The 15,418-nt window shown below is 41.0% G+C and overlaps 1 protein-coding gene across 2 annotated transcripts in view; it reads right to left on the bottom strand.

Moving 5' to 3' along the window:
- SH3GL2 (SH3 domain containing GRB2 like 2, endophilin A1) overlaps nt 1–15,418 on the bottom strand; it is a 236,923-nt gene that overhangs the window by 25,502 nt on the left and 196,003 nt on the right. For both annotated transcript variants that reach the window (XM_073021633.1, XM_007969156.3), the window contains exon 3: nt 10,422–10,494. In XM_073021633.1, coding sequence (XP_072877734.1) covers nt 10,422–10,494 — 73 coding nt within the window. The remainder of the gene's footprint in view (nt 1–10,421; nt 10,495–15,418) is intronic.

Raw genomic sequence — 15,418 nt, 5'->3', positions numbered from 1 at the left:
TTAATACTTGCAACAAAATTTATGTAATAAACAGCATCTTAGCATGCATTTCATTTTGGCAACATATAATTATTGCATATTACGGCCTGGTTTTCTTAGGTGAAGTCTCAGAGCATCTACAAGTCTGAAACCTGGCCCTCTGATGCTCTCTGCACTGACACCAATGTGCTCTGCAGTTTTGCACACTAACAATTACTAATGACAAAAAGTTACACTGTAATGAGAACTTAGGCAAATACACTCATATCTATGTTGTTTCTTTTGTAGTTAACTATTAGAAGAGACTGAGAAAAGGGAAGAGGAAGATTTGCCTACTGTCTTATACAAATAGGCAACCCTAGCACTAGATCATGCTACTCTCGACCCAAATAATGGTATTTATATAACACCTCTCTCCAAGGTGACAAAGCTCTTTTATGCCTCAAGTAGGCAACAGCGGGGAGGGATAGTAAGACACTGTGCTGTAGTACACAGTCAGCAGCCCTAAGAACTTGTGGCATGGGGCAGCAAACATCTCCCACCTGAAGATGGTGGGGGGGTGCTGCAAGGTGCCAACACAGTCTCACAGCATGCCCTGGGAAAGCAGGCAATTGCCCCCCCAAGGGCATAAAACAGCTTGTGCAATTTGAAAAATACACAACCCTCAGTGTACTAACATCATAAGCCTTTGCTTTCTCAGGTTTTCAGAGCAAATAGAGGGTGGTAGTTGATACTATAACCTTATTGTAAGAAGGGTCCTGCAGTGGGATTTCTAAAGGCCTTGCCCAGGGAGGAACTGCTGGGTTAGCATCTGAGATGCCCTAGGTTGAGCTGCAGTACCCCGACAGGAAGGTACGTAACATTTCTTGAGTCCCTACTAAGTGTCAGGCGCTGTGCCAAGTGTTCTTTGCTATCATGTTTTAAAACACAAAGATATCTTCAGTCTTTGCTGGAACTGGACTAACCTACACTCCCTGCGGGGTTCAGAAGACCTCATCTTAAGCTGTTAACAGGTATGCCCTATTTAAGTAACAGGTGTTCCCAATCTACCTCCTGCTTCAGTGTAAGGTATCCAGGGAGCCTAAAGCCCCTGGGCAAATAGCCTGATGGCCCTAGCAGACAGCTGTATGCTTAAAACAGGAGCTCTGGCTGGGAACAGCCACACTGTATTCGTTTTCTACATAGAATAACAAAGTACCACAAACTCAGTGGCTTCGAACAAGTAAGTCTGGGCATGCCTAAATTGAGTCCTATGCTCAGGGTCTCGCGAGGCTGCAAACAAAGTGTGAGTCAGGCTGCTTTGCCCTCTGGAGGCCAGAGTGGGGAAAAGTCTGCATCCAGGCTCACATGGGTTGCTGTCTTCCTGAGTCCGGGCTGTTCACTTCTCCGTGGCAGTGTGATGGAGCGTGCTGGCTTCCCACTGGCTGTTAGCTAATGGCCACCCTTAGGTTCTAGAGACCACCCCCAGTTCCTTGACATGAGGTCCTCTCCTTAGGCTGTCATAACACAGCAGTGTGCTTCCTCTAGACCAGGAAGGGAATGTCTCCTGTATTAGTCTGCTAAGACTGTCTCACATAATGTGACATGATCATGGGAGTGATGCACCATCGATTTTGCCATATAATGTAATCACATCAAGGGAGTGGTGAGTGGTTGATTCCATTACCTTTGCCATATTTATTGGTTACCAGCAAGTCACAGGTTCCATCTACACTCATTGCAAAGGGATTAAACAAGGGTGTGAATCTGTAAGAGTCACTCTAGAGTGTACTTGCCACACATACCAAGCCTGGAAGTATCTTTGTAGTATAAGACTTTGAAGCATAAGACATTTTGTTTTGAAAACAGAATGTGCTTTGGAGATAGTAATATCTGAATAAAGTATCTGAATAAATAATATCTGAATAAAGTAAAAATAAAATAAAGTAAAAATAATATCTGAATAAAGTAAAAATAAAGTAAAAATAAATAATATCTGAATAAAGTAAAAATATCTGGCTCTTCTGTTGTATAACTTTGGGCAAATTGCTAGTCACCTTGCAGCTTCAGTTTTCTCATCCAAAACCAGATACAGCTATTATCTATGTATATAAACATAAATGTCTATTAATAGATTCAGCCCAGTGATGTTATACATGAGAGTATGCACATCCACACTTTTCCCAAAGCAATTGTGAAATATATTAATTGTGCGTGACACCAAACAGATATTACACAGAGAACAGCGCTGATCCTGATCTGTAAAAGTCTGCAGACCATGACTCTTACCTGAAAAGTTAGCTACTCCTGTAAGATGGAGCTTATATATGCTTAACATGATTGGATTCATTCATTAAGCCAATTAACCAATTGCTAGCACCAAACTCTGTGCTAGGAACTGGGTATATATAAAGGAGTAAAAAAGACATAATCCTTGACGTCAATGACTTGTTTACAATATACTGGAAGAGATGAACAGCATCCATTCAATAAATATTTACTGAGGGCACTGTTTCCATTATTACAGATAGTAAACAGGATAGACAAGACTCTACCTTTCTGGAGATTATGTTCTATATGAGAAATGGGAGTGACGTGAAAGCAATAAACAAAAAAAAAGATAATTTCAAATGTTGACAGGAAATAATATAAGAAGGTATCAGAGAGATGAGGAGAAGCTATTTTCAATAGGGGGCAGGCCAGGAAAGAACTGTACAGGGAGATGGCATCTGACTGCAGGTGTAGTGATGAGGAGCAGCAGATATTAACAGGAGCTGGAGAAGAGTGTTCCAGGCAGAAGAAACACCTGTGCAAAGACCCCAAGACAGGAAAAAGGCTAAGGATAATTCTCAGTACAATGGAAGCCAGTGGAGAGTTACAAGTAGAGCAATGACAAAATGTGATTTACATCTTTAATGGATAGAACTGACTGCTATGTGGAGAATGTAAAACAGGAGAGTAATAATGGAAAAAGGCAGTACAGTGAACAAATCCTAAGTTGCATAAAGTAAATATTATGAAAAGTGCAATAAAAAATAGAATTGGGCTCTTTGCAGTGTACAAACAATCCTATGCTCAAGTTACTGCATTACGGTGGCAGTGACAAGCAACATTTTAACAAGCAAATGTACAGCTGAAGTGGTGCTAAATGCTCTGAAGAAAAGAAAAACAAGAAAAGGCTTAGGAAGTTAGAAGGACTGATGTTTTAAACAAGATGGTCAGGAAAGCTGCACAAATTAGGTGACATTTGAGCAGAGATCCCAGTGAAGGTTTTGAGAAGACATGGAGAGGAAGTGATTGAGGCAAAAGGGCTGGCCAGGCCCCATGAACAACGTGCCTGTGTGTTTGAGGAAGGCTAGCTCAGAAGAAACGAGATGGAGACAGCCAGGAACATAGGGAATGAGTTCAGATCATCAGGACTTTGTAACCCACATAAGTGCTTTCAATTTTAATTTAAGTGAGGAACCTCTCAAGAGATTTGTGGAGGGGAACTCATGTGATGTGAAGATAACATGAAAATATAAAACTGGAGTAGAACTGGTGTCGACTTGGCCCTCAGGAGATGCCACTCAGAGGAGATGTATAAGCTAAGACAGGAGGGACGGTGAGAAGACAGTTGAAGAAGGGGTAGGTGAGGGCTCACATTCCACCAGGAGAAGGGGAAACAGCTGCTGCAAATTCCTGATACAGCAAAGACCTTGAGAAACTGAAGAAACTAAAGGCCACAGGGTGAACAAGAGGAAGAAGGAACTAGGAGAGACAGAAAGCACAGGGGCCACCACATGCTGGATCTTAAAGGCCATGCTGAGGATTTAGGTATAGTATTTATTTATAGTATTTAGGGACTATTCATGTGAGGTGCCATTAGCTTAATTCTCAATATATTTGTACACATGCATTGTAAACGTATACTATATTTGTTATGATTAAGAATCCTTTTTTTTTTTTTTTTTTTTTTTTTCTGAGACGGAGTCTCGCTCTGTCACCCAGGCTGGAGTGCAGTGGCGCAATCTCGGCTCACTGCAAGCTCCGCCTCCCAGGTTCACGCCATTCTCCTGCCTCAGCCTCCCAAGTAGCTGGGACTACAGGCGCCGGCCACTGCGCCCGGCTAATTTTTTGCATTTTTAGTAGAGACGGGGTTTCACCGTGTTGACCAGGATGGTCTCGATCTCCTGACCTCGTGATCCTCCCACCTCGGCCTCCCAAAGTGCTGGGATTACAGGCGTGAGCCACAGCGCCCGGCCTTTTTTTTTTTTTTTTGAGACAGAGTCCTGCTCTATCGCCCAGGCTGGAGTGCAGTGGCATGACCTTGGCTCACTGCAAGCTCCGCCTCCCAGGTTCACACCATTCTCCTGCCTCAGCCTCCCAAGTAGCTGGGATTACAGGCACCCGCCACCATGAGCCACTAACTTTTTGTATTTTTAGCAGAGACGGGTTTTCACTGTGTCAGCCAGGATGGTCTCGATCTCCTGACCTCGTGATCTGCCAGCCTCGGCCTCCCAAAGGGCTGGGATTACAGGCGTGAGTCACCACACCCGGCCCTGATTAAGAACCTTTTAAATAGGATCTGGCTTTAGCATTCATTGTTTAGACACACAGGGAAAGAATATCATTATTCCACCAGTTCTAGCTGATTTAAAACTCTGAATCACTTACAGTGTCTCAAATATTTTAGGAACCTATTAATTTTCAATATTTTCCCCAAAGATGTAGAAGTAGAAATCCTCCAGCCTTTCAATACATTAGTATATGAATTATATCACCCATCACCTGAACTAAATTTTCTTTCTTAATATATTTTTCCTTGAAAGACCCTATTCCTTTGAAGCTTAACAACATATTCCTCACAACTGCTTTTGTAATTTGTCCTTTATGCATTTTGATTCTTTTTCATTGTCAGGATTTGGAAATGGAAAAGCTCTGGCTACTAGACTCAGCACACGTCCCTTATTCTTTAAGTGAAGGACGGACATATTCATTCATACACCTATTCACCAGACATACTGAGGACAAACAATGTACCAGGCATAATGTTATGGACTCTAAAAGATGCAAAGATGAATACAAGTTATCCTGTCCTCCAGGAAAAACAGCAAATTCAGTGTGTTGTAAGACCAAGGATTTGGCTACATGAATGCCAGGTAATACATGTATTTATTTTCAGTTCCAAAGGCACCACATATAATCACTGTATTTATTCATCTTTGGAAGGAGATGATTAAGAGCACAGCCTGTGGGAAAAGAAGTATACTAATTTTGATAGAGTATCTTTCTAGGGACTAATGGGACATTTTGAAACTAATACAGCTAGCTTTTATTTCCACAGGCAATATTTCACAAATGAGATTTGAAATTATTAAAAAATTCTAAATAGACATTGAATGACCCCACTTTGATACCCGAATCTCAGAAATGCTGGAAAAATCTAGACCATATAGGCATTCAAGGGAAAAGCATTTCCATAGAAAAACAAACCCCTACTGTGTACAACATTTTTCACATTCAAGCTGCTTTTTATGTAAGCAGTTTGGAAATTTGTATTAGATTATCATATTAGGGTAAGAGAAACTTCTCAGTGCAAACTGAAAAGGCCTGTCTCATAACAAGGATGCTAAGGCTGAAAAGGGTCCACAGTCCAACTATGTCTATAATTCAATTCAAGTGTCACGAAACAGACTTTCAGAAATTTTTTTAAAAATCCATTCCTTAAAGAAAGATATCCTAATTCTAAATCAAGAGTCCATTGCTCTGTTGAGGAAAAAAAAAAAAAAAACCTGATAAAACATAAAACAGGAGGTAAACATGAAACACATATTGAATGGAAAGGTAAACTATCTAGTGCTGTACTGTCTATTATGGGCACCACTGGCCACAGCGGGCTGCTGAGCACCTGAAATGTGGCTAGTCCAAATTGAAACGTGCTGTAAGTATAAAATACAGACCGAAATTCAAAGTATGAAAAAAACATAAAATATCTCAATAATTTTTAATAGTGATTAATATTTTGGCTATAATGAGTTAAATACAATATATTATTAAAGACAATTTCACCTTTCTTTTTACTTTTATAATGTGGTTTCTAAAAAATTCGAAATTACATATGTGGCTTGCATCTTATTTCTATTGGACAAGACTGATTTAGTGCCTTTTGCTTCCCCGTAAGGCATCAGAATATGTAAAGAAAAGTGACATATCTTCTCCAGTGATTTCTGCTCAAAGATACCATAAGAATAGGCACTTACAACCAGTAGAATGGAATTTGTGCACAGTACTTTTATATTCAAATTATTTCCTATTTAAGCAGTTTAGGAATCTGTACTGGTTTATGCTATTCCAGTTCAAGCTTGGATGACTTTACAGCTGTCTGTCGTGCGTTCTCGAAAGCCCGCCTTCACAGGGCAGACCTTTAAGCCTGTGATCCTGCTCACGCTTCCACATCTCATCAGTCAGCTGGACTTCCCAGGAGGAATGAGCTGTGAAGTCTTCTGGGCTCCTCTCCTCAGACTGTGGGTAACTTACACTAAGACTGTGAGGTTCCAGAGGACGAGCCTCCAGTCTTGGTCTCATTTCTGCCCCACAACATCGAGAATTGCTCTTTGCATCAGAGTAAATGCACGTGACAAATGTTGGTTACATATGAGTATGTGATGATATAGGGAAAACGAAGAATTTTTCCTCCTACTTTTTGTATTAGAGAAGTTTTAGTACATTAGACACTGACAGTCAACTGTGCTTCATAATTCATTTATTCCAATATCCAAGTGTTTACTGGCTGCCTGGAACTGAGCTGGGGGCTGGGGATGTGGTGGTGAATAACACAGGCACAGTGCTGAACTCACAGGGGAGGAAAAACAAAACTACAAGTATGGCATGTGACCCACCGAAAAGCAACTGGGATTACAAGAGGGACCTAATAGGGTTGGATAGGGGAACCTCATGTGGTTGGAGCCAAGGAAGGTTAATAAGTGACCTTTATGCTGGACCTGAGGGAGCTGTTAGCCTAGCAAGGTGTTGGGGAAAGGGCAGGCTGACCATGCCGGGAGGGCCCCTTAAGCCATGTTAAAAATGAAAGTTAATCCTAAACGCATGAAAAGGGATGGAAGGGTTTTCTATAATATGACCAAATTTGCTTTTTAAAATATCACTCTGGAGATGGGCAAGAATGGATGTGAGACTTTCACAGAGCATAGCCATGTATTCCTAAAAGCTAAACAAAATCACTTTGGTCATCATTTCAATAGGAACTGAGTTTTAAGAATAGAAAACACGTGTAAGCTCCACACTCCCAAGATGTGAAAGCCAGCAAGCACCCTGGAGCAGTAAACTAATACAGATGTACTCCCAAAGTACCCTCAAAGCAGCAAATCCTACTGATTCCCCTGGCCCGTCCATGTAAATTTGTTACTTGGCATCAGGCCCTGTCCTAACCCAAGCCACATCTTGCTTATTCAGAACCAGCAACCAGTATCCACGCTGGTTGGCCCAGCTCCAGGGTTCACTGAAAGGCTGAATGTGCAAAGTATTTAGCAAACTGCACAAGTTTGGGAATATTCTTTCTGCTCTCCTGTGCCCAAGGACTGTCTCTCTGGGTGTCTGCCTAACTCTGAACTTCACCAGTTACCTGGTCTGGGTTCTATGGCCAGTGTCTACTCTCACGGCAAGAAGCTGGTGGAGGGATGAAATTGTACCTGTTGTAAACAATTAAATGCAGGTTGTTTACATTCTTTGGAATGATTACACAAAATTTTGTTTTGTTCTGGACTCTTCTGGGTAGTACTTATTCATATATGTATGTGACGTGCCCATACATAACTGCTTTTCTGAAACCAACCTCGAATTGCCGGTAATGGCCTTCATTGTTCTCCTTAGTGGCAGATGTCCACTCAACTCTCAAATAGAAAACCGTTATATTGGCAGCCAATTAGCACATGCGATATTGTATTAAAAATGTCATTTCTAAATATTCAGATCTTCTCAATTACCTCCTCCTTTGATGTTTTTTATTAAAATAAAAATAAGTCTCAATCCCACAATTTTCTTTCTGAATTTCTATTGTACTCACTCTGAAAGGGAAGGACCCTTTACACCTAAATGAAATGCAGCCTACCCTTCTCAGAGGCAGGATCCTGCAGTGTGAAGCGCAGAGACTTAGAAGGTAGTCCGACCTGAGTTCCAATCTTGTCTTCAGCCCTTCCTAGGTGTATGAATGGGAAAGTTCCTAAATTCTCTGACCCCTGTTTTTTCCTGAATAATATGAGGCTAGCCTACTGCATTAGTTTTCTAGAGCTGTCATTTCAAATGACCACAAACTGGGTGGCCTGAAACAAAAGAGAATTGATTCCCTCACAGTTCAGCATGCTGGAAGTCTGAAATCAAGGTGTCAGCAAAGTTGGTTCCCTCTGAAGGCTCTGAGAGAATCCTTCCTTATGTCTTCCAGTTTGTGGTGGTAGCTCCTGGCATGCCTTGGCTCATGACATGTAACTCCAACCTCTGCTCATTCTTCACATGGCCTTCTTTCCTGTGTTTCTCTGTGTCCTCTCCTCTTCTCATAAGGACACCTATCCTTGGTTTTAGGGGCCACCCTAAATCTAGGTAGAGTTCATCTCAAGATCCTACATCACTACTTGTATCTGCAAAGACTATTTCCAAATAAGGTCACATTCCTTGTAACTTTAGTTCTGGATGGACCTGAATTTGGGGAGACACACTATTCAACCCACCACGCCTACCTACAACAGAGCACAGTCCCATCACACTCAGGAAAACTGATGAGCTCCCACTGAGAACTTGTGCTACAATGAATTTTTAGTCTATGTTCATACTATAAATTCTTCAACTGTTTGTACTTTATATGGAGAAAAATCGTTACTTTTAAAGATGAGACAGTGCCTCATATACCTAGCACTACATTGAAAATGCTTCAGTGCTCAATAAATACTGTATCCCTCCTCCCATTCCCTTTATCTTAGCCCTACAACCATGACTTACAAGTACAACTCACGTGAAAATCCCGGGAAATCATGGAGTACTTCAAGGTTCTAGGCAAAGATAAAGACCAAAACTTCTTGCTCCTATATAATGATTTCTTGTGGGGAAGCAGGGCGAGCAGTTGTCTTTCAGAACTTGACCTATGACAGTGGTTTAAACACTAAGGAATAAATGTGCATCCAAGAGATCTTTGCATCTCTGTGAAAAACAGTGGCTACAAAGAAGGTTCTGGGTAAAAATCAGAAACTTGATTTTTGCTGTTCTTTGACCAATTTGTTAAGCATTTGAAAATGTATCTAGTCCACTGTCAGTTAAATTCCTGGTTCCTATAGCTTACCACATTTTCTTCCATATTTTCCTCCTTCACATAAGCCCATTTCTAATGTGTTTTATGAACAAAACAACAGCAACAAAAATCCAGAAAGTCATTCCTACATAGTTTGCTAATCCTCAGAATAGCAGCTGGGCTGCTCATAGGTGAACAAAGATGGAAGGAGGCTGCAGCCAGCAGCAGGGGGCATAGAGAAGGAGCCAGCACTTACCACAGCACACATCTGCTTCCTCTCATCCCACACCCGCCCCTTTTCTTATCGCTTGCCCACTACTGCTCAGTATCCAAGCTCATTGGGACTGAGGCAGTTGTCTGCATCAGCCTCTCTATGGACCATAAAAGACATGGAACCCAAAATTGAAACTTCCAAAGAAACTAGCCTCAAGATTAAGGGGTCTTCCAAATATTCACACATCTCAATTAAACACAACCATCCTTGCTTCCCATTTCCATGCCCTGCAGTTAGAAACTGACACACAGGAACGGTAATGAGGAGGTCTGTGAGGTAGGCTGCTTTGCTCTGCTATACCTGGTGCCTATCGAGACTGCCCCAACTCTGCCTGGTCCTCTTATCAACATATAGCTCCATTATCTCTATTACCACTTCTTTTTCTTAGGGTATAACAAGTTAGTAGGAACCAATGCTGATCTGTGATGCGCCTGCAGAAGGATCAGAATCAAGATCAACGCTCTGAAGACTTTGGTGATGCCCAATGAAGAAACCCTCTGTGTTTCATGAAAACGATTCACCTCCCTACTTTTTCACATCTTCTGGGAATCATTATATCTTATCTTAAAACTATCCCAATTTTCCTTCTTACCATCTCTTGAAAGTTCAACGTCAACTGATAACAGTTTATAGCTACTCTGGTATTATGTGTCACCTGAACTGTTTGTACACATTATTTGTTAAATACATCACAGTCAGATAAAATACCACAGATCTTCCAGTTACTTCAGCGTGAGCTTTAAAAAGCCCTTCTCCCCTGTTAAAATGTGCTATCCATGAAGTCGCTAACCTTTCAGAAAAGTGGACTGAGGCAGCAACACCAAAAGAAGAAACACATCAAACTTAAAATGTCTATCAAAGAGAAACTAAAAGTTACCTGGAGGGATCCTTTAAACATACAAGATGATTCCTTACCTGGATTGGGTTGAAGGTATTCAATTGTTTTAGTCATTATTTCCATCACAGCCCTGCTGGTGACATCCACTTTCTGAAATGACAAAATAAATGCTCTAAATGACAAAAATGATGAGCTTTAGAACCTTGGTTTTTGCCTGAGTCTGTATACAATGGTGGGGAATGCGACAGAGCCTGGACAAGTTTTGCAGCAGGTGAGGGAGGCTGAGTGGGGGCTGGAAGTCATGCTGACGCTATACTCAGCAGCGCTCTGCCAAGACGTGAAAAGCCTGTTGATCCGAAGAAGCAGCTGGTAGTTTCCTAAAATTTGTTTCAAAATATAATTCATTACCTTCTGGTAAAAATAAGGTGAACAAAATGAAACAGATTTTGGCCCAGAGACATTTATTGGATGCCTACAGTGGGTCAGGCATGCAGGCAGATTTTGCTGCCCTCAAGAAAGAATCACACAGCACCAACTTTGCTTATTCAAGAAGCAGGGAGCTTTTTATTTAACTTCTGAGAACATCCTAAAAATATCAAATCTTGAGCAAAGACTTCTAGTCTGTCCTTGAACTTTTGGTTAATTCTAAACAAAAATCTTGATGCTAGAGTCTATCCTCTAAATTTGGTCCATCCTCTAAATTTCTAAATTTGGAATGGTCAATGTTTACTTTCAGCATCTCACCATGTTCTCTTTGTCAGGCCCCTCTCCCCATTTGAAAGAGATCGTAGAAGCTAATCACTGCAGTTAGGTCCTCTCTGTCTTTCTCCAAGAAATCCTTTTCTGATCAGCACGTGTGGGCCTCCTATTCACCCTATACGGTAAATGACTAGTGAGAATAAATGCATCCTCCCATTCAAGGTATGTACATGTAATATATGACATAGGTATAAATGAAAGTGATTAAATTTTAATGTAGAAATTTAGGTATCAATTAAGTCAACTGGAGAAGTTTTCTGTTGTTAAAAGGCTCCCCCTTCAACTACTAGAAACTTTTCCATAACCTACTGTACCCACATATAGTATCTACCTTGCATAAAGTAAGCCTCCTCCTTTTCCACAATCCACCCTCATTGAAAGATTTTATCTTTCAGTTCAGTTTTTCAATACTTAATAATTTCACATTCCATGGCAGTCATATTACTGTGTGTGTTTGCTATTACTAGGATCAATAGAGGAAAACAAAATTTTTCTTGTGAGGTTATAATGATATAAAATTATCTTAAAAAGGATGCAATTTCAAATGTGCCTGTCTACATATAAATCTTGTATAAATATCCTTTGGATTTATTCAAATTTCAAAGATCTGTAGGATTGAGTGTGTACTAGGTAGTGATTAGCTTTAAAGTGCTCAGTGGCCCCCTGGAGTTGTGCAGCACACAACTTGTGAAGCCATATGTGAAGGTCCTAGTATTAGCAAAATGTCAAACAACCACTATGTACTCAAGTCGTGGAATGTCTTATGCCAGGGAAATGGATCAAAGGTGTGTATGGAACAAATATGTTGAAATTCCATGGTACGTGTGTGATAGGAGTACAAATGTAGATCTCCTCCTGACTATGTGATGGGGATTAAGGAATTAGATGACAAATGTGCCCAAATATCCTGTAGTTATGATGAGAAGAAAAATCACTCAAAAAGCCAAGGTTTCTAAAAAAGAGTGCCATAGGAATTAAATTTTCCAATGGCTGTTTGATATCCCGATGTAATCTACTGTTAGGGGGCTGACCAATTTCTAAGTCTCCCCCATCTCTGTCCTTAATAATTATAATCATCATCACCATAAGCTGTTTTCTGTTTCTCAGAAACTGTTCTAAGGACTATGAATATCTTTACACATTCAATGCTCACAAACTCTGTAATGTCTATGAGAAAACAGATACAGAGGGGTTAAGAAACTTCCCCAGTTCTAGTTCCAGGGTGTATGTTCTTAATGACCATCCTATACTTCTTGAAAGCAAAAGCTCTTGCTAAAAAGACAGGCAAGAGAGGCATCTCCCAGTCTGAGAGAGAGGCCAAGTCCGAGCTGGAATGTGCTGTGTTCCCAAGACGGCGCTGGGGGCCTGGCAGTAGTGGCCAAACAGGATCAGCAGGAAGGTACCTGCCATCCCATATTCTGTTTTGGTTTTGAAACTCCTCAAAGTCTGTGGAAGCTTCATCCACAAGACTGTTCCCTCCTGGGCCTCTCTGGAAGGGAGGCTCTGCCACGCTGACCTGCTGGACCACACGCCCTCAAGTTTCACAGGTTTCCCTACAGAGGCTGGTGCTTGCAGTGTCTATCCCAACTGACCCACAGGGAGGTGAACAAGGAAGGCTGTGAAAGTTAGTTCTCATTTTGGCTACGGAACCCCCTTCCCTTTTAAGCTCTGTGTAGGGAGCCCAACTACTCATGTTGTGTAAACAGACACCACTAGCTTGGCTAAACCAGTGGTCTCAGGAGAGACCCAGAGACCCTGGGGACACCAAAGTTAGATTATTACATTTGGTCCCCAGGGCAGGATTCCATCTTAAAAGAGAAGTAGAAATAAAAACTATTCCAGTGTCCCTTGTGACTTGTCTAAAGAAAGAGCTCATCCCACCTGGATGTTAACCGACTTTGTGCCCATTGAGGTGGACTCCTTCAACACTTTTGGTTACCTAGTCCAGGCATCATTACAGAGCAAGTTCTATGTAACCCCTTTTGAGTACAGCATAAAATAACCTTCACTTCAAATCCACCACCTCTGAAAACAACTTTATTCAATATAGTTGTATATGCATTTCATCATCAGGAAATATACCAAGGAGGGACCGGTTTTTGGCAAATCCATTCCTAGGCCCTTGCTACTGACTGCACTCTTTTTTTTTTTTTTTTTGAGACAGGGTCTCACTCTCTCCCCTAGGCTGGAGTGCAGTAGTGCTATCTCAGCTCACTGCAACCTCCACCTCCTGGGTTCAAGCGATTCTCCCTCCTCAGCTTCCCAAGTAGCTGAGACTACAGGCACGTACCACCATGCCCAGCTAATTTTTGTATTTTTTGGTAGAGACGGGGTTTTGCCACATTGGTCAGGCTGGTCTTGAACTCCTGGCCTCAAGTGATCCATCCGCCTTGGCCTCCCAAAGTGCTGGGATTACAGGCATGAGACACAGAGCCAGGCATGACTGCATTCTTACAAGTAATTACTTGACAGAGTTCATGGACATAAGAGGAAGAGACCAGGGGAGCATTCTGTTTAATGCTTTAATTTATTAAGTGTCCACATCTGTGGCCTAGAGAAGGGAAAGGAGCTCTTTGGCGTTGTTGTAAGGAGAAGACCATGAAACAGAGGCTTTCTTTAAAAAAGTACCAGAAGAACTGAATGGTCCAATGACTAGTCACTATTCTGAAGTCATCTGCCAGTAGGAGGCTGACCAGTTTCTAACTTCTGTCCACCTCTGTCCTCAATAATAATGCCCAGGACTCTTTTGCTAAAGGAGACTGTGTCAGCCGAGACCAGCTGAGGGCCATAACACCAGGAGACTCCTGAATGTGCCTTGTTATGCACTTGCTAGGAGACTTATTTATATACCTAAGCTGGTAATATCCAAGCACATATTCTCTTAGTAACAGGCCTGACGAAATTAGCATAAAGAAGATTTACGCTTAAGTAATTTATTATAACTAGCAATTCCCATAAACTCCCAGAATTCAGCTTACTGCCATTTGAGAACAGCACAGTTTAACTCTGAACTTATGACATGTAACTGTTATTTTTCTCAATGTCGAAAATTTCCAATTTCTACTTGAAAGTGAGTTTTGATGCACCCTAAATTACAAGAACTTCTCATCTTATAAGCTCCTGAGCCTCCATCTTCAACTAACCTTGCCTGGGATTGGTGTGAGGAGCCATTAGGGAAGGCAGTTTAAAGAAAGTGAAACTGTAAATATATAGATACACACTTTTTTTTTTTAGGTAATAAAAACTTCCGTTTCTACACTTTTAAATGGTTGAAAAAATCTGAAATGAGACTACTATTTTACAGAATAAAATAATTATTCAAATTTCAGCATCCTTAGATAAAGTTTTGTTGGAAAACAGCCACAATCATTCATTTAAATGCTGTCAATGGATGCTTTTGTGTTTCAACAGCATGGGCAAGGAGTTGTAAGAGACCTCAGAGACCCTCTGGCCCAAAAAACCTAAAGCACTTAAAAAAAACCTTGATCCCTGTGCTAGGTGCTGGCTTCACTAATAGTAACACCATGCTGAGTCTACAGATGATGCTGATTATTTCACCAGCTGTCTCGGTCTTCAGAGACAAGATACTAGAGAACAGAAGGCATGGAAAGGACTACAATGGGGTTACTCTTCCAGAGACATGTGAATATTACCTTCTTCCCTAAAGAAAATAAAAGTTGGCATTTCCAGAACTTAGGTGATAGGACTCGTGAACACCATGGCATTATTTCTGGAGCAATACAAGGACTGAAAGATATGATTTCATACTATTAGATACCACATTATACCAGATGCTGTAGCAGAGTGAAGTTTAAGAAAAACATAGACACCTTAAAGGCAGCACCGACAGTTTGTGAGTTTAGTGATCATTAATATATAAATGAATTAAGTCAGGCATGGTAGCCCATGTCTGTTACCCCAATGCTTTGGGAGGCCAAGACAGGAGGATTGCTTAAGGCCAGGAGTTCAAGACTAGCCTGGGAAAAAGTGAGACTCCACCTATACAAAAGATTTAAAAATTAGGCACAAAGATACAACAAAAAAGAAAACTTCAGGCCAAGGTCCTTAATGAACACTGATGCAAATCCTCAATAAAATGCTGGCAAACCAAATCCAGAGGCATGTCAAAAAGCTTATCCACCATTACCAAGTAGGTTTTATCCCTAGGATGCAAGGTTGGTTCAACATATGCAAGTCAATAAATATGATTCATCACATAAACAGAACTAAAGAAAAAAAATACATGATTATCTCAATAGACGCACAAAAGGTTTTCAATAAAATTCAACATCTATTCATGTTAAAAAGTCCCAAT

Source organism: Chlorocebus sabaeus, chromosome 12, assembly GCF_047675955.1.
Source record: "Chlorocebus sabaeus isolate Y175 chromosome 12, mChlSab1.0.hap1, whole genome shotgun sequence".
In the NCBI taxonomy this organism is placed as follows: Eukaryota; Metazoa; Chordata; class Mammalia; order Primates; family Cercopithecidae; genus Chlorocebus; species Chlorocebus sabaeus.
This window is presented reverse-complemented; position numbering and strand designations above follow the sequence as displayed.